Source organism: Electrophorus electricus, chromosome 14, assembly GCF_041902795.1.
Source record: "Electrophorus electricus isolate QZ-2024a chromosome 14, ASM4190279v1, whole genome shotgun sequence".
Taxonomy (NCBI): Eukaryota; Metazoa; Chordata; class Actinopteri; order Gymnotiformes; family Gymnotidae; genus Electrophorus; species Electrophorus electricus.
The window spans coordinates 13,472,635-13,493,047 of NC_137510.1; the positions used below are offsets into that span (position 1 = coordinate 13,472,635).

Here is a 20,413-nt window from a genome sequence, read left to right on the forward strand (position 1 = left end):
ATTATCAGATGTAAAGAAGCAGCAGTAAAATCACTTAATTAAAACATGAATTTTTAATCAGCCCTGGGGTTTGGAGAAAGTCCAATGAGATAGCAAGTTAATACAGAGGCATCTTCTTTCAGAATACTGTCCTGCTCTGAGTGATAGAAGGGGGAGAAGCTCTCCATTAAGCAGAGATAAGCGCTGGACTCATTCCTTTTTGAGGAGGCGGCGGCGTGCTGTCCAAGCTTTGCACTGATGGAGCCCACAGAGTGCCCCCGTTGGCTGAACACGTACACAACGTACACCTCCAGACTGAGTGATGCCCTCTTAACCATTTTGTGCCACCTACACTGAAATGGCTCAATGTGTATGTGCATGCATGCACAAATTTGTGTGTGTGTGTGTGTGTGTGTGCGTGTGTATGTGTGTGCATTTGTTTGTGTGTGTGTAGGTGCAATGCTAAAGCTTCAGCTCTTTAGGGACAGTTATTTTAAATCCTTTCAAACCCAAGGCTCAGCCATATAGACCCAAGCCAAGTTCACCCTGCCCCACAAACACATCAGCACCACATAATCCCTCATCCTTTACAAAGACTTCTGAACAGAATACAGATGAAAAGACCTATCATCACTTCCCATTTCATTCTTCCAGCTTCACCCTCCACCCCACAAACCCATGTTTCCCCTATACAGCCTCTCAAACATAAGCAACAATCTGTCTCTGCTATGAACTGATGAGTGCAGAAGGAGTTTACTCGTCATCCCGATGCCTCTCCTCTGAGCAGTAGGTCACACTCATGCGATGCACACACTTTTTCCATTGTAAAAACCATAGCACTCCCTTACTCCTTTCAGCTTCTGCTCCTTCTTCAACTAAGCAAACCTGCTGCACATAAGGGCCAAGGGGTTGCACTTTCCTGACATACAGGATTCGCCTGTCATCACCCAGGCTCTTGCAGCCCCTCATTACGAAAAACCCTTATGGCTTTCCACCCATAGTCACAATTAATCAATGTATTATTTCATTGTCTCTTTCTTTTATGCTCTTTCTCCATCTCTCTCTCTGACTCCATCCATCCATCCATCTATCCATCCATCCTAGATCATTCAACTTACTTATCTTATTTCACACACAATAATATAATAAAAGCTTAGTTAAAAGGTTTGACCCATTAAGCTCTTCATTTTTGAACAGTATACATAAATAGAGAGATAAGATGACATGAGAAGGAAATAAAACATCTCCCCAGGAGGTCACAGAGGGCAGCTATCCTCCATGATCTTGATAGCAGCATAAACTAAAAGATTGGGTTTCCAGACCGTGTCCATTCTCTTAGGAGAAATCAGAGCATAGCGAAGGATTCAGTGACAAGCCCTGCCTTCCCATCTCTAAATCCCGCAGTGCAACCACATCCCCATCCCAGATCAGTCTAGAACGCTGTCTGCTTGGATCCTCCCACAGGTCCACCCGATATCCCCAGCGGAACCCATGCTAGGCAGCGCATGGCGCCAAGCAGCCAAGGTCACCCAGTCAGGACACATCAGCTGAAATCTAAAACCTCTCTATCACTCACTCTCACTCACTCCCTCTCTCCACCTCAGAGCACTTATCTGACTTCTGTCTTCCCCTTTAGTTGGACAATAGCTCATTTTATTTCTAAACAAAAGGGGCCACTTTCACAAGAATGAAAAACAATACTTGCGACTCAAAAGAAAAAAAAAATTGTCTTGTTTGGCATTCCGCATTCACAATAGTCTGTATCAAGAAAATACCTGTTTTGAACTCGACACAGTATATGTATTTTATATTATTCATAATAGACCTGTGCATGTGAAATGTGATTAAATATCTTTTTAGTCAGTACCAAAGCCTTTTGTCTTAAAAACGTTTAGGTATTGCTAAGTGTGTAAATTCCTGCTCTTATACTTAAGAATTATATGTAAATATGATACATCTGATATATAAAAAATTGTTTTTACTTTTGTTCTTAGTAGTTGAACTCTGCTAATATGGTCTATGATGATGTCTTGTATAACATCTGTAACATCATAACATCTGTAACATTATGCATAACATTATATAACATTATCACCATAACTAACATAATGCATAACATTATCTCCAACACTGCAGTAATGGAAGACCAAAGCTCAAAGATGCTGGCCTTCTATTAGAAGACCACCTATTGACCAGATTGCTTATTATTCAACTCACTGGCACTTTCTTCAGCACTTAGTGGAAATCAAGGGGTGTGTATCTGACACTTCTGGTAATATATCCTTACAAAATCAAGACTGCATTAAAATGCATCTACATGGAAAAGAAACTGGTTTGCAATGTCATATCTCATTCAACTCCAGAGTATTAATAAATGAACCTACACACTGCCTTCTTTTGATAATGTCTTTCAAAGGGCACATGGAGGTGAGAAATACCTTAATGGCCACTGTGCCACACTAAAGAGGCACAATAGTCATTAAAAGCTGACAACTCACCATTGTTGTCTGTGTCAAATGTTGGCTCGTTCATGGTGGGAAGGCAGTTTTCCAGGAAGATTCCATCTCGGTAGCAGCCGCTCACCTCTTTATCAAGTGTAGGGGGGTCCCAGCACTGGCAGGGTGTCTGCATGATGCCACAAGGCCGGTTGGAGTTGCTGTAGGTTAGGCAGTCCTCCAACCACTGGCACAGCATTTGGCAGGCAGCCATGCTAGGGTTTCGCTTGCCCACCACTAAATACTCAACCTTAAACTCCTCGCTCCCCTCCCCATTGTCAGAGCCCACCCTGAGTGGCCCCTTCCGTATCTGTAAGAACTGTTTGCCTGCTTCCAAGAAGGCCATGTGGGTGGAGGGGTCACACAGCTTCACCACCTCGTCGAAGCTCTCCATACCCAGGTAGGTGCGGGTGGTCTCCAGGAAGGAGTCGTACTGGAAGGTGCGGTGTTGGTGGGGCATGCAGTCCTCCGAGGGCTTAGTGACTTTGATGAAGATGGTGTATCGTCTGGGGTCTGGGTTCTGAAGGGTCCAGGAACAGGGGGAACTGGGAAAGACAAAGGAGGAGAAAAAGAAGCCAAAAAAGCGGTTCTGGACAAGTGTGGAGCACGTGTCTGACTCTGGGCCAGAGGGGGCCGCACTGAGCCCAGCCATCCACAACAGCAACAGGAGAGGCACAAGCTGGACTGAAGATGTACAGGTCCTTATGATGCTGGATATCATGGTCATAAAGGCTATTCCAAAGGACTGAAGAGCAAGCTCTATTTCTCTATTTCTATTTCCAACTCCTTTTGGGTTTGAGGTCAACTGCCTCTTCCTAATGCTAACTGGAGCTCCTCTGAAGCGTGCTGGAGCCTGCTGAACGTAGTGCACCAGTTGAGAAAAGGTTTTGATTCATTGATCCAGATTGATGCCCATGACAATTCAGGCCCTCAGAAAGATCTGCAAGATCAGAGCACACAAGAGAAGTCACATGAGCCAAACAGGAAAACTGCAGTGAAATTACCACTTAGAAAAGACCAGACAAACCTGGCCTGAAACATGATCATTTCACTATGATACGGCCACAGGGTTATTGCAGAAAGTACAGATAGTAATTAAAAAAAAAAAGTGTAATGTGAAACACACTTCTGTATAGAGCAACAATGTCAGCATATTAGTTATTTATGAGAATTCTTTTTTCCTACAGATCAGACACGTTTTCTCATATTTTATCTTAGTCTGACAATTTGTCCAATTAAAGGGCAATTAATTACAAAAATGTGAACACCTGCAGTCATTCATTATACCAGTGCATTTTCTGCTTGAAAAAATGATCAATAGCCTCCATTTTAGTGAATCATTAAGCTAAAAGCAAACATACTTGCTCTCCACGCCTCTGTACCATTGTTTCCATTGACAATTCAATATGATGTATGATGAGTAACAACAGAGTGAGGTAGGCAGATGTAATGGAGACCATACTAGCTGTGAGCATGCAGGGACAAGGGCCAGATATCCAAAGAGCCACTGTCTGCAAGCCAGCAAGCATGTGAGGAGCTATTGTCATCGAACACCACGTGGGTTTCCATTCCAGATTAATCAGCCTTATCTAAAAGCTTTACGTTCCCTCCCTACTCCCTCAGTGTGTGCAGAGCTGAGTGGAACAGAGATAGGCAGAGAGAAAAGAAGGAACTGCATTATGCAGCTTTGAACGCATTAAAGAAAAGGGCATTGTTGGAAAGGACAAAGAAGGATGAGAAGACTCACAGTTGAGTGATGTGTTCTTTGTTATTTGACTGTTTATCAATGAACATTTTAAATCATTTGACAAGTGGGATTCCTTGGTGGTCATCTATGGGATGTAATAAATTGAAATTATGAAAATATACTGAGTGTGAATACACACAAGAAAGCAATAATATTTTTGAATGCAGTGATGAAGCTAGGTCCCTACCCAGATAAGCAAGAAGCAGGTCTGGGAAGTTGAGCCCCAGGCCTCAGCCATGCAGTGCGTACCTCAGTCAACTATGAACACGGGGCAGGGCAAGCAGGCTCCTGGGAGCCCATGCCCATGTGCAGCGGAGGGGACACAGCATGGGCAGAAGCTTTGGGGGCCGCAGCTCCAGCGATGCTGAAGGTGCCTGAGCAGGAGCACTGCTTCTTGGCTTGCCTTGCTTCGTTAGTGGCTATGTCTCCCAGGGAGCTTTAATAGAGCGCAGAATGTAAAACACCTCAGTACCACTGGCACTAAAGCATGGCTTCCAGCACCTGTCCACATACACCCCCTCACACACAGTGCTGTGGCTCAGCCAAGTCCTGCCGGAGCTGAGCTCTGTGTGCTCACTGTGGAGGCTTGTGGGCAAATGAGTAGGTGAAGGAAGAAAACCACCTCATGCTTTACACACACAGTACAGTATAAGACATCCCTACACTAAAGCTGCAGATAGTCTTCTGAAGCTTGGACATGAGTTAGCAGAGACTGGAGCCACTGGCATCTGTAGGAAATGACAACCCCTAGCACCAGACATCTCTGTCAACATGAACATTTATGTGCATCTAATGGGATGACAGACTTACAGTAGTGTCCAAAGAGCCAGCCTGTGATCCCTTGTGGAAGCTGCAATCCCATCGTGGTCTGGTTGGGTTTTTGACACTATATGATGTTTGACTCATCACTGAGTGGAGTGTTTATGGATCAGGCGTGGCTCAGTAAGAGCAGCTATCCACTTCCTCTAAACCACTTCTTTATGCTTTGTGTCAAACTGTAAGAGTATGAAAAAGTTCTCAAAGCTCGAAGATTGATTAAGGGGTATAACATCAGGCTGAAAAAATGTAAAGTAATCTCAATGTTTTGCTATTAAGTGAATCATAATAAAGATCAGAGAATGCTATGTCACATGTTAACTGCCTTACTGTTCTATCCTGCTCTGCAGTATATAGTTCTTGAGGACACCCAGGCAACACTCTCTCCTAACAGGCCACCAGTGTCTACATCTGAGTCATGCATGTTGGAGGCTGAAGGTGAACAGAAAGAAGAGTGACTGAATGTCCCTGACTTCACAACCTCTGTTCAAACAAAAGTTCTAAACTCTATACAGATTATACAAAACCAAAGCTACAACACTTTGGCATGAGAAAATGGCAGGTTGAGTCACACACATTCCCAGGATGTTAGTCACCACAGCTCTCTGCGTATCCCTTAGCAATAGCTCAGTCACTGCAGAGATGTGGTGCTCTTCACCTGCCTCTGCTTTCACACTGACTCAGTCAGCATGTGTGTGTGTGTGTGTGTGTGTGTGTGTGTGTATGTGTGTGTGACATCTCTAAGGGTTTCACGTCACAAAGTCCTATTTGGAATCATGATTAGAGCAGTTACAATGGGGTTGCTATCCATATTCGTGAGGCAAACAGAGAAGGGAAATAATCATGTTCTTGAGATCTGCAGATCTGAGGACCAAAGGATTTGGTTATGAAATGTTCCATGAGGCTTCTCAGCATGTAGCTGGAAAAGCATGCCCCTTTCTGTATCCCCAGTGGTGCTTGCTGTTAGCTTTCATGTCAAAATCAACAGCAATCAAACCAGAATGAAAGAAAGTGTGTGTGTGTGTGTGTGTGTGTGTGTGTGTGTGTGTGTGTGTGTGTGTGTGTGTGCGTCTGTGTGTCTGTGTAAGAGATAGACTATAGGTAGGAGGGAGGAATTCAGAACTAAGTAACACACCTGTCAGCTGTTTCCCTTGGGTGCTCTCTCTCATTCATCATCTTCTTTTCTGAACTTAATCCTGTTCATTCTTTATATTCCTTTCTTAATTAAAGAACTCCAGTGACAACTCCAGTGAGCAAGGTTATTTGAACAAACAGAAAGCAAGAAGCCACATGCCCCTTTTCAAGACAATTCACATTCTTGTCTATCTGCAATGTACTGCCTATGACAACCAGTATGGGAGGCCTCACACGGCTGTGGAATTAAAGAGATAATTATCTGTCTCTGGTGATGAATGTGTTTACAGTGCTAAATGCCAGGGCTTTTTCATCAGCTGAAAAAGTACTCCTACTCCCTCCTAGGCTAAAATACATTACAATACACACGTACGTGCTGTATGTCAGACTCGTGATTTTTAAAAAGCCATTAAGTCCAAGTGTCAACCTTCTTGTGTCAACTACATGATTCATAACTGAATCTCAGATTGTGTAATGGTAGTTGTATTGGTCAACATATGAATTGTAAAACAAAGGTCCCTTTGAAGGATCTTCAGAACATTTTTTGTGAAGTTTCTTTTTCAGTATGTATTACAGTGTGATCGATTATAATAATCCACACTCTGGTGATCATAGCATAGCCTCTCTGACTATATCTAGTAGATAATCTTTCATGAAGAGCCATAATCAAAAGTTTTCAATCTAAAGAATAAATACAGATCTGGAATATATTTATGTGTGCCCCTGTGAGTGAATGAGAACTATTAAGCCATTCAAAAGTAAGCACGCGAGGGAACATTACAGTGGACCATTAAAAGAAAAAAAAAAATGTCACAAAGACCACACAGCACACTAGATATCTAACACTAGATACCTGCTATTCCACTACATATTATGTTATATATAAACATAATATGTAGAAAAACTCACACAAACTATATATAAACATAATATAATATGTAGAAAAACTCAAACAAACTGAAATAAGCGCAAACCAGTTGCATTACACAGATTCATTAGACAGATCATCTAATGTAGTGTATGTATGCCTCTGAAATAATTTTCGGTAATAGTTGTCCCCCAGTGATAATGGTGGGGTGCACAAAATGGATAGTGATGAAGTGAATGCAGTGATTTTAGCATATTTTAGTGTTTTAGTAGGTGTTCCAAAAGAGTAACTTACAACAATGCTGAGGTTAATGGGTGAGAATAGATACAAAGAGGATATCCACAACAGCTTAACGAATGCTGCCTCATTTTTCTTCCAGGAATAAAATATTTATCATCTATCCAGTCTGGTATATCTCACATCTGACTCAGTAACATTACTTAGGCTCAATTAATATGGAGGACACAAGAACACTGCCAAGTGGTCCAACAGAAATTAGTGGGAAAAACAGAGAGTGAAGAAAATTAATGGGCAATATTAGCCAAACCAATCACAATATGCCTTCCTAGCCTAATTTTAATACAAGTGTGGTAGGAGCAAATAAAATGTCCAAAGGGAAATGTTTTAGGTCCCAGTATTCATGGATGTGGTATAGATTTCTCTGACTTCTCCATGATAATAGGCTATGTTTAAAAAAAAAAAAAAAGCTTAACACTTTAGGAATAGAAGAGGCAGTTGGGAGTAAAAGGAGGATGTAATCAAACAAGGTGACTGAGTGTTTAGAGCACTTAATTGCTATTGGCTTTATTTCCCAGGTCTGGTAAGCAGCTACTGCCAGTGCTTCTGAGGGCCTACACCTAAACACTGGCATTATCACCTACTTTAAAAATTAACAATTGGGACACAAATATCTAAAATTAAAACTGATCATGTTAAACTAAAAATCAGGAATATATATTGTGAACATATATGTGACTATATATATATACATGTATTGATATATACTGAGTGGATATTCTACTCTGTTATATATGGTTGTACAGACAACTTTTGCCACAACATCACTAGATTTGCACTTTTTTGGGGGGGTGGGATATCTCCCAATATGATTGCACTATGAGAGAGATGAATGCAGTTCATTGTGCCAATGTACAGTTACTTTTAATGCATGTGAACTTCAACTTCTTAACATGACAAATGACATCCGCACAATTGTGGTGTTCAGCCAACCTCACATCTTACAGGTCAGTGTTTTGTGGCAGGCTGGCACACACTCCATTTTCTCCAAAGTGCCACAGGAGAATTTCCTATTTTCTTTTATCACCTTCAGGTAAGAGTGAAAACAGCTAGAGAAAGACTTGTGGACTGACTGGAGCAACATTCTCCTAACATAAGTGATATTTCCCTAGAGAAATCCTGGGTAGGGCTGAAGGGATTCCCTGTAACAGTTCACTGGTATCATTCTCCTTTAGAGGATGCTCTGTTTATCTTATGAATTTTAATAATTTAGATGACAGCTTCAGGCATATTTCCATATTGTTTCCCAGTATGGTGTGCCCTCTCCATATCAGTGTGATGGCCTGCACATGCCAGGGGTCAGTTTTGCTAAACTTATAGAAAGGTGTCACAGTCTGTCTTGTGTCATGTGTGGAAGCTGTTTCTTTGCTGCACTGCCTGCTCTTTTGACTCGCCTGTTCGCCATTCCACAGGAATATGTTTGTGAAATTAAACTGCAGGACGTTCACACCCATATTCTTCCTTTGGTTGTGTTCACAGTTGTGATTGTGAGGATAGAATAGTTGCTGTTCTGAATTTAGCCAACCTCTGCCAGTCTCTTGCCATCATTCTTCTCTGGAGAATGAGCAGTGTTTGAAATAGGTATCAATCTATTTCTGGAGTGCACATTGTTGAAATTTAGCCTAAATAAAATCAACCAAATGGAGCCAGATGTAAGGCTTCCATCTTGGTATTCTGCACTTGGCACTATTCTTTGCATGCTCTATGCCTTGACCTCATTTTACAGGGCAGAGGTAAATAATCTGAAAGACCTATTGATCAGAAATCCACACTTGCTCTATCACCATTGCTTTGTAATACACTGTCTGCAATCTGTCTATATCATAGGTATGATTATGTAGATTGGCCTAGTGCATGAATAGTTCAGTCATTTTTAATTTCCACTGAGCAGATGCAACAGTTCATATACAAACAAGAACCACAGAGAAGAGTGAAGAAGTAGAGAGAGAGTTTAGAAAAAGAGAGAGAGGCAAGTGGTAAATGGGGAGTTGGACAGACAGGCTGGAAGGGATGGGAGGAGAGATGAGGGATCTTCACATCTGTTTCTGAAATGATCTAACAGTTTGTATCTGCACGCATCCTCCCCCTCAGCACACGCAACCCAGCTCAGTTTGTTTTCGCTGTCATGAACAACCCAGACGGCTGTTTACCTGACGTTAATTTCAATTAGATGTCTAACTGTCTGAAGAAATGGATAGTGTTGGGGAGATACTACTGGGAGGTGGCCTCTCTACACCGCCACACTTCTACTCCAGGGACCAGTCATGGTGCACTGATCTGTGTTCATCTCTTCGGTCTTACTCTTCTCTGTGTATCAGTAAAAACATAGTTACAAGACAAATTACTATATATATATATATATATATATATATATATATATATATATATATATATATATATATATATACTATTGCAAAAAGAGGTAGCAAAATTCACCTTAATTACACATGCAACACAAATATATATTCTCAAGAGAAATATCACACACACACACACACACACACACACACACACATCTATATCTATCTATCTATCTATCTATCTATCTATCTATCTATCTATCTATCTATCTATCTATCTATCTATCTATCTATCTATCTATCTATCTATCTATCATTATTTATTATTTCTCCATTTATTCTTTGTATTTAATTGATGTTTAATTTAATTGTTTTTAATATATGTTTAAATATATAGCTTTTATGGTGCTCAAAGGTGTTTTTCAAGTCTTTTCATGATAATCACCTCAAACAGAAAATAGACCCATATGGTCTCACCACCTTATTCAGTAGGAAGCTTCTCATAAGCGTCTCTCTACTGTGAGACAGTGTGCTTAACGAGTCTCCTTTCAGCTCTTCTCATGAGCAGCTACAACAAACAGATTTGATACTGTGTCCCCTTCATTACCTTAGCTGATTGATTACATGTGTGAACCACCAGTTCATTAAGTGAATACATCCTTCTATCCTTGCCCGGCATCTGGGCCTGTATTGTCCAACCATTTGTGGAAGACGCTCAGTGGCACTGTCTCTTCACAGGAATGAAAGCAATTATCTCCTGCATAATACACCCTCATGAGGCTTGAAATGGATGCAACATTTAATACAACCCTAATTGGGTTTCATGCCAGCAGAATTTATCTGCAACTTGGATTGTTGTGGAACTGCACAAAGCAGATTACAGAAGTGGCCTCGCAAACATTTTTATGGGCTATTAATGACAAACAGATTCATTGCAGGGGTGTTTAGCCATGGCCACTTAGAAAACAGGGATGCTTTCTGCTGAGTTTATCTGTCTGATAACAAAGTATCAAGGGTAGCAGAAAAGGCAATGCGATTTAGACACACATTGGGAGTGTGTGTGTGTGTGTGTGTGTGTGTGTGTGTGTGTGTGTGTGTGTGTGTCTGTGTGTGTGTGTGTGTGTGTCTCTGAATTGGGGAGAGTTTTGAAGATGAAATGGCTAATTGCTCATAATTCATACATCTTGCAAAAGGGGATGTTACAGATGGCGAGGAGACTGTCAAAACAAATCCTTTCTCTCCATCAGAAATTACACCACAGATAATGAGTGCTTTGTGCCACAGCCTGGTCGTATACATATGAGAGGGAATTGCACTGGATAGCAAATCAAATCAAACCATATCACATTCAGATCAAATGAGCCAGGAAGCTCATTTCATTTATAAAAGCAGAGGAAAGGATTAGGACTCCAGGGTATTGTGTGCTGCTGCTGTACCCTCTGCTCCCTAGAGTACATCTGTGGCAAATCACTGCCATCTCACATTAAATAGCAAGTTAGGCCAAGAAGACAATCTTAAGATGTGCCAGTATGCCACAAACTATGATCCAATCATAATATCAGCCATTCTGAAGACAACATTTTTGCCATTGGATTCATACAACTAGATGTTATGTTGTGCATAAAACCCCTTATAAAAACTTGTTTACATTGATAATCATTCAGTACTATGATAATATCTGTTATGTGAATCTTTGTGTGTTTGCACACACTGATCTTTGAGAGCTTGACCGCACCAGTTGAGGAACCCTCACGGACATCCGTGATCTTACATCAGCTTTTAACAACAGTGGGGTTCAACAGAGAGAGAGAGCTTGTTCATCTTTCCCTTCCCCAGTTACCTCAACACACACACACACACACACACACACACACACAAAAATAAAATTTAGTAGTCAGTGAATACAAACACACTTTTTATTTCCTCAGTTTGCTAGGGCAGTGTTCACTTTAACATGACTATTAAATTGTGCTGACCTCAGCTGTTTCATCTTCACAGAGGCTACCACCAGCTTTTGGGAATTTCTCAGCCCAGAAATCATAAGAAAACACTATCATAAACTCACCTTCACTTGACCTCGGGCTCAGAGTTGCTCTCCAGCCCCTCCAGTAGCACCTGTCTCTCCTGAAGGAGCACCAGTGACCTCCCTGCAGCTCGGCACAAAACAAGTGTTCAAGTGTGTGGGTGTGAGGGGTCCGGGGGGTGCCGGGAGCACAATGCCAGCTCAGTGCGAGCTCTGTGGGAGACACGGGGAGACAGAAGAGGGGACTAAGAAACGGAGAGAGAGAGCGAGAGAGACGTGAGAGTGTGACAGAAGCAGAGAGTGTGGACGGGGAACAGAGAGAAAGGGAGAGGGCAAGCGAGAGCAGGAGAGCAACTCTGGGAAAGCGGAGCTGAAGGAGGCCATTGAGTCCGGGCTCTGCGCCTCTGCCCTCGTTAACATGCAGATGGGAACAGCTGTCGACACTCTGCCATGACGGCTAAAATATTTACGACTCGCTGTTTACCAAAAGAGACCCCGACTGACAAGACCATGGGTTCACCACTTTCTTTCTCCAGTTTATTTCTTTCTCTCCCTCTCCTTCATTTTTTCTCTAACACACGTGACTTGTCTTACACACTCTCTGACTGTGGTGCTCTTGCTTGCCTGATAACGCTTACTTTGAGTGACAGTTTTTAATCCTGCCCTCCGCTAATGATATTTGCTTTTCCTTGGCGCATCGGCCTGCTATCAAAATGTCACAGGCAGATTTACATGAGCCCAGCCCACCAAACAAAGCCGATTTTAGCCCGCCGCTATACAAAGAGTAGGAAAATCCATATCTACTAGTAATCAATAGGGGAAATTTACACACTGCATCAATGGGCTAACGGCTTCTAATGATACAGGCTGGAATAAATGAATGCATAAATAAGAAGGGATGTGTGTTCAGTGCAGAACTGTAGCAGCAGATAAGAAGGCAACACTAGGAGCCTTTGTAGGAGACTGGGCTACTTTAGGTCATGTGTTGCATCCTCAAAAGGATCAATTAAAGTGTAGGCAATTTTAAAGATGCTTTGGGTCACAAAGTATTAAATGCTTAGCCATACATGTATTCCTCAACCAGTGGTGTAAAACTTCAAAGGACAACCACGTTAATTCTTTCTCTGTCTGTCTACATTCTGCCTCAGGCAGATGGAAGGGTTTGATGCAATTGCTCGTCACAAAGCAGAATAAAAAACGACAGGCCTGCAGGGCACAATTACCCAGTGTCAACAATTACTTCTCCACACAACCACTTTATAGCAAGGTCTCTGAAGGATTGGAGCATGCACCTATGGCCTGCTTATCCTTATATCAGCTCCATATCCTTAACTCATCACAAGATCAGGAAAAATTAGCTAAGATGTCATGTTTCCCTGTCTGTCAAATGTCTGCGCCAATGACAGGGGTGTCACCTCAGCATTGGTATATGGGTGAGAAGGACGGGTAAGAACTGTAGCAGTATCTGTGGGCTGATAGTCAGGGTATCACTGTCAACAACTGAGGGACGACCAATACTATCCATCAAACTGTCCAGTCCTAAGAGAGAAAGAGAGAGAGACAGAGAGAGAGAGAGAGAGAGAGAGAGAGAGAGAGAGAGATCGCTCTCTCTCTCTCTTTCTATATATATATATATATATATATATATATATATATATATATACAGAGAGCGAGAGAGAAGCAAGAGATATAGAGAGTCTCTAACTTGTTAGTGGTGAAGTGTGTTCAACTCTTGGGTCCTGGGAGCCAGTGGCATCAGATCAGAAAAGACACAGTGTCTTACTTCCAATTGTTTTCACCCGCACACATTCAGACACAGCATCAAATGTGCACAGTAAACAATAACATGCAGCTGCAGTTTGCCTGAAGAAAAACAACATTTGTGCAGAATTTGAGACTTAATGGGATGGAAAGACAGAGGTCGCACTGGCTCAGACAAGTGAAGCACAAAACGCTGACAGCACCAGATTAGACAGGCTGCATTTTTGCAACCAGCTGCTTTCACTTTCCTCTTTGATTTTTTTTCCTTTTCGCTTTTATTGAAGGAAAAACATGCAAAATATATTTATGGAAAACAAGGAGATGAATTCAAGCCTATTTACTGGCAGATGTATTCGGTTTAAAAGTCTATTTTTATACTGGCATGTTAGAGAAGGATAGATTCCCAGATGAACGATATTAGGGTACATCTGTTCTTCTGCAACACATGAAAAGCAGCACAGGAGAGCAACAATAGTTGGCATAACAGGGGAAAAGCACCATATGAGCTCGAAAATAAGGAAATCAATAAACACAGAATAAACAACAAAACCTTAGTAAGGGAGAATAAGCTAATGACATGAATTAATTCCAATGCCACCAAAATGGCCCTCCATAACACAATTATATTGTGACAAAGGCTTAAATATATCACCATGTCACGTTAGCTCTGACAGCTAGCCATTCAGTTTGACATCACAGCTGCTGCACCTACGCAACAGAAGAGTGAACAATGACACTCTGGAGGTAGCGACCTTCTGAGATCTTTTGGGATTTATGTGCAGAAGGAGATGGTCATGTCAGATAGTGAGGATTATGCACGCACTTAAGATCAAAGCCACTCTTGTTCTCGCAAGAGAACACTGTGTGAAAAGAATGTCTATGTTTCATTCATATCCTATTACAGCTGCTGTGATTGAATTTTGTACACAAGGTGGTCTTATACTGGCACTGCAGAACAAGGGAATCATAAGGAAGGCTTTGTTTTATTGTATAAAATAGTGTAGGCACTCCAATATGTAATGATTTAGCATGAATGGTAGTCGAGAGAGACCATCATTTTGAAAACATTGATAGCATGAATAATTTCCTGTCCATTTAACAGGTGACTAACATATGGAGAAGTAATTAAATATACTGTACAAGATAGAAAAGTGATCCAGTTTGTAGTGCTGATTTTCTAAAGAACTCTGTGTGCAAATGGAGAGTCAGAAACCCTTAAAAGATAAATGACAGAAAAAGATTACTCATCTTAAGTCTCCAGTATATCCTACTTTTACTCTCCTTCTTTCTGTCTCTCTCTGCTTCGTTCACTCTCTGAGTGTGTGCATGGTTGTAAGGCCTGAAAGAATAATTCTTGAGGTGCAAAATGAAAAACTTTAGTGCCATTTTTTTTCAGACAAAATATTCCACTGAGACAAACTACAGTTGTGGACAAATAAAAAAATTGCTTCACTTCGGAAATGCCCCAGTTATTAGGTGACCTCATATTGCAAAGTTAATTACAATAGATGTTTCATAGATGGAAGAAACTGTAACCTGCTTAATTCCTGCATGTTGCTTCTCATCAATATAAGCCAGGAGTTGATTTGAACAAATGCCTCCAGAGCTCATTTTCATCTCATTAATAGCAGTGAGTTATCAGTGCTTATCGACTGCATGTGTTGAACAGGCAGCCGCACAGAGAACAAAGAGAGTGAGCGAGCCTGATCTTAGTGGTGGCCTTGTTCACTGCCCTGCTTTGTTATCTCTGCCATCAGCAGTCCTCCCATTTACCCGCCAACAAACAGAATCCACTGGTTGAAAAGGAGACACAATCTCACACACACACACACACACACACACACACACACACACACACACACACACACACACACACACACACACACACACACACACACAAATACACACAAACACACGCACAAAGACAAACTGACAAACACTTAAAAATGTTCAATGGTAAATGGCAAATAGCATCCCCACTATCATTACCCATTCTGGTTCTATCACTCATAAGCAGCTAAGTATAGTTGGCGACTCCCCTCGCCTATAATTGTTGCCTATAGATGTGAAATCTCCCTCTCTATCTCTTGTGAGGTTACACTGCTTAATGAGAGTGAAAACAGTGTGTGATAGAGGTATGCTCTCTTCCCTGAGATCCTCACAGCTTTATTTTTGGCCCTCTCTGTTCTTCAGAGCTCAAAGATGCCTGACTGGCTTTTAGCTCAGTCATGTTCAAATGGCTTCATCAGTTTTCAATGGTCCTCATCTTGGGGTTGAGTAACTACAAGGAAATGTGTGAACAGCTGTGTTAATGGAAAATCACATGCAAGTAGAAACAGCTTCAGTGTCCTTTCTAATTGGGGTCTAGTCCACTCTGGTTCTATTCACCATATTCTCTTTAAAGGATAGCAAGGGAATGTGGCAAGATGGCAAGAAGAATATTTCATAAAGTAAGCCACCCACAGGCTGTATTAAAAAGACACACACATGCACATACACACACAAACATGCAAACACACACTCACACACAAAATGGTCTTATATCCATCTCAGCCTCTCCGTATGACAGCTGAGCAGAAAGTCATCATGTTCTTTGATGAGATGTGGGACTTGGACAGGGACACAGGACAACTAATGCTCTCTATCTTTCCTTCCCTCTTTAAACCTAGGATGATCTTTGCATCCCCCCACACAACTGCTGAGCTTCATTAGAGAGGACCACAGACCCTGATTTACACCCTAATTAGCGATCCAGTCAAACCCTGATCACTGAACTCACATAGGGTAGCCACAGGCCATGAAGCTCTCTCTGCAGTCTTATAATCAACCCATTACTACGGTACAAAACCACGGATCCATCGCCCCTCCCACACGCTCCCTGTCCTTTCTCTATACTGACCCTTGCCACCTCAGCAAGAAGTCAAAGTCATCAAGAGTAGCCTACGTTATCTGTGAGACACCTGAGACTCCAAGCTCAGCTAATATAATGAGAACAAACTGTCTTTTGATTGTACAGGACAACAATTTTGTAAGTCTTAAACCCAAGGGGTCTATTGTGGTTAAATATGGTGGTATTAGCTCATTTTAAGTCATGCACTGTGGTACAGTGAGGTTCTTCCTCACAGCCTTACCAGTGTGAATTGAGCTGACATCATTTGCAGAAAATGGTAAAGAAGGGAAACACCTCAAACACCTTTGTAACTATGTGTCAGGTGCATGCAAACAAAGTGATGATCAAAATAGAGGATGAGAAAGGGGTGTGAGAGTGTGTTTGTGTGTGGGGGGGCATGTTTCATGAGAATATATATATATATATATATATATATATATATATATATATATATATATATATATATATATATATGAGAGGCAGTAGGGCTGTTCTCTTGTTCTGCGCATAAGCATCTTACAGCGGGGGCGAAGCAACCTGGATTCTCCCTAAGCACTGAAGACTGAACATGGCGAACGTTGGGAAGATAAGAGAGAAGAGGTGAGAAAGAGGGAGTGAGCAAGCATTCTAAGGAGGCAGCACAGGTAAAAACAAAGCAGGACATCTAGGCTGGAAGATACGAATGGCTGCCCTCCAAAAGCAAACGGTGTGTCGTTGTGGCCTGTCTCATCCCCTTTGGTGATTAAAACCGTGCTGCCAGGCTGCTTTGGCATGGCTTATTTTAACTTCTAATGCATCACTCTTTCCTCTTGCTTTGGATAAAAAAAAGAAAACAAAGTGCCAAATTTCTTAAACCAAAGGGAAAGCACTATGTACCACCTCTTCAAATGAAAAATAATCCAGTGAACCATGTTGGTAAAAGAGGTGCAGAAGCTACACTGAAAATGAAAACGAACTATACGAAAATAAAATGAACACTTTTCGATATTTTATGGAAATAATAATAATGACAATATTTATTATATTATTATTATAATATATATTATATTATATTATAATAGATATTATATTATAATTATTATATTATTATTATTAGTAGTAGTAGTAGTAGTAGTAGAAGAAGAAGTAGTAGAAGTAGTAGTAGTATTCTTATTATTATAATTATTATTTCCATAAAATATAGAAAAGTGATCATTTTTTGTTTTGAATCTGTTATTATCTAGCAATATCTAATAATGCCGTGTGTGCTCCGATTCAGGTGGGTCCAGGTGCTACTTTAAGCGGACAAGGTAGACTCTTCCCGGGTGCGCAGTGAGGCATTTCTCGCCCCGACTCGTTTCATTCGCGTATTCAAGTAGAGGGAATTGAGCGCTTACATAGTCCCCCCTACCGTACAATCACGGAACTTTCACGTCCAAGTCCTGCGTGAATTCCCAGCGTAAGTGCAATATAACGTTTGGCGATTTTCCCTGAATTCGCAGTCATTTTCACTGCAGCATATGCATGCTCATTTGTTGTCAAAATATTGAGTGCAATATAGACTGTTATGTCAATTATAACAGTTGATATTTGCCACACACACGCACAGAGAGACAGAGAGAGAGAGAGAGAGAGAGAGAGAGAGAGAGAGAGAGAGAGAGAGAGAGAGAGATTTTACTTGTTGTTATTCTATAAAAGAGTTATCATCCTTGATAACTCTTGTAACTCATGTAACCACTGAGCCGGGCTAAACGCGAGTCATCTCGGCCTTCCGCCTCTCTTTCAATCGAAAGGCAACTGAATGCTTCATTTACTTCCCAAACAGAAGTCTTAACATGTTCATACCGGGCACTGGGGAATTTTTACATAAAAACTGGTAAGCACGTCATTGTCGTTTAACCACGCTTTAAATATGTACAAAACATAAAATCTCTATAACGGTGTTTCACGCAAAAAAGAGATAAAAATGAATCATAGATCATCAACTCACCACGTACAACTACGGTTTTGTCCGCAACCGGTTCATGCAAAAATACTGTAGTTACAGTTTACTCGCAACATTCAAAATGCACAATAACTGCAAGTGTAGCTGCATTTTTGTATTTTTTTTTTAATTTTTTTGCCTAAAATAACTCCGATCTTGTGAGTAAAAACTGGACAGATTAATGTCTTAAAATATTCAAAACAACTGAATTGTTAAATTGTGCATATGTGGTCATTCAAAAATAACCCGTCACTCATGTACTATGCTAGAGGAAAATCAACCTACTGTGAGATTAACAGAAGACTTCGTGCAGATAAAAGGTAGCTACTCTGATCATCACGAGGGAGATACGAAAGGAATTAACTGTGGCGCACATTGTGAAGTAAAAATTAAATGGGCGTTATCATTCTTAGAGAGACATGCATTCCCGACATGTTAAAAAAAAAATTAATTCCACGCGTGATAAAATTAAAAATGGCATCTTAAATGTAAAGAACTTGCCCAGAAGGCTAAACCTTCGGTTAGCTTGGACAGCTATCGACCATTGGTCCCATTTGCAAAACCATATGAGCAATGTAACTATTAAACAAAGTTTAAGATGGATTTGCAATATTAACTCTAATAACAGCTCATATTGTTATGCTGAGTTCTTTTCGTTGAAAACTATAACATACGGTATAGGAGAAAGGCAAAGGACAAAATAATTCCCAAGCTACTCTTGGTAGTGAGGTGGCTAATTCTAAAAGCAGAGAATCCCGTGCGGGGCGCTCAATGAAAAACACTAAACTATACGAATATTCAACACCAGTGTATTATTAGTATTTAGAGATGTTTAAAGTCATTTCACCAAACATATATTTTAAACTTACAATTGATGGAGTCACCACAACAGACTAGTATGCGAAGTCCACTTCGTAATATCGTCATCATATGTTTATAAGAGGCATGAATGAAACCTGGGATTTACCTCCGGAAAGTTGGCATTTCCATTTGCGGTGTTTTCGTTCAAAAGCCTTTCCAAAAGCACTCTACCACCCATCGATCTTGTCCAAAATAAGTCCTACATTCTAAGTAGGTCTAAATAAGTCATACAACAGGCTTTTATCTGTTTTAACAATAACACAACAAGAGATTAGTTTTCTTCCATGGATTTTAGGGAACCCCAAACAAGCCACAAGCATCCATGAATTCGGAGCAAAATATAACTCCCACCCAGTTCAAATGTTCATTACTGTTGTAACATGTCCTTGTTATGTTCTTTATCTTTCACCAAAATGTCTGTAATAAATCCAGACCTCGGAACAGCAAAGTATCGTTGCTATTATCCTGTTCTTGCACAAAAAGTGCATAAGCAGAGTCGAGGCTCAAGGGAGGCGCGCGAACAGTGGCGCAAGCTCGCTCGTTGATTTGTTTTCTCTGTGCGGACTAGGGCAGTGGGAGAGTTCCTCGCGGCTTTAGGATGTCCTTGCCCGTCGGTCTGTCCGCAGAAACTGGATTCAGTCTTTGAAACCAGGGAGTTCGTCACAAAAGCATATATCCTGCAGCCCCCCCTTGTGGAGCTGGAGCAACGCGTGGGTCATGAACGAGACACTCGGAAAGAGAGGGGGGAGAGAGAGAGAACACATGGAGGCACTTGTTTGAAGCAAGGAAAATGGTCTTTCAGGGACAAACATTTATGAACATTTCACAGTACATTCATAGGTTACGTCAAACTAATATTTATCGTGTTTGTTCTCACCGCTGACTTTGTTATTATAAATATGCATTTGAGTATAAATATATATTACACAGCAAATACGTGTACTTAAGTGTTATGGGAATACATTTATAAATAGGTTTTTAGACAATTACCATATTATAAATTCTTCAAGAACAGAGGCCACAGTTGTCGATTGGAGCAAGTTTTATCGTTAGGTTGAAGAAGACTAAACAGTTTTATATGGGTCGGGGTAATTTAAGCTTCGTGTGTTAATAAAGTGTCGACGATAATAAAGCAAAACAATACTGCTGTAAGCTCTGACATCCCGCAGCTCTTCCCGCGTTCTTCACGTGGGCGGCCACCTGCTAGCTGCGCGTTGACAGGGCTCTCTTGTTCCAGGGTGGGCGTGGGAGGCTTCTGAATTTAAAGCTGTTCCTCATG

The 20,413-nt window shown here is 41.1% G+C and overlaps 1 protein-coding gene across 17 annotated transcripts in view; it reads right to left on the reverse strand.

The window, feature by feature from the left end:
* adgrb1a (adhesion G protein-coupled receptor B1a) overlaps nucleotides 1-20,399 on the reverse strand; it is a 64,786-nt gene extending 44,387 nt beyond the window's left edge. For 2 of the 17 annotated variants that reach the window (XM_081695878.1, XM_081695879.1), the window contains exons 1-2: nucleotides 19,143-20,398; nucleotides 2,478-3,414 (exon numbers count right to left, since the gene is read on the reverse strand). In XM_081695878.1, the coding sequence (XP_081552004.1) occupies nucleotides 2,478-3,201 (724 nt within the window). In that variant the 5' untranslated portion in view covers nucleotides 3,202-3,414; nucleotides 19,143-20,398. Of the gene's footprint in view, nucleotides 1-2,477; nucleotides 3,415-4,221; nucleotides 4,241-4,470; nucleotides 4,658-5,031; nucleotides 5,217-5,367; nucleotides 5,470-11,701; nucleotides 11,873-19,142 lie in introns of those variants that run through there. The other 15 variants (XM_027001818.3, XM_027001827.3, XM_081695880.1 and 12 more) reach the window with 13 other exon arrangements.
* Nucleotides 20,400-20,413: the final 14 nt, after the last annotated feature.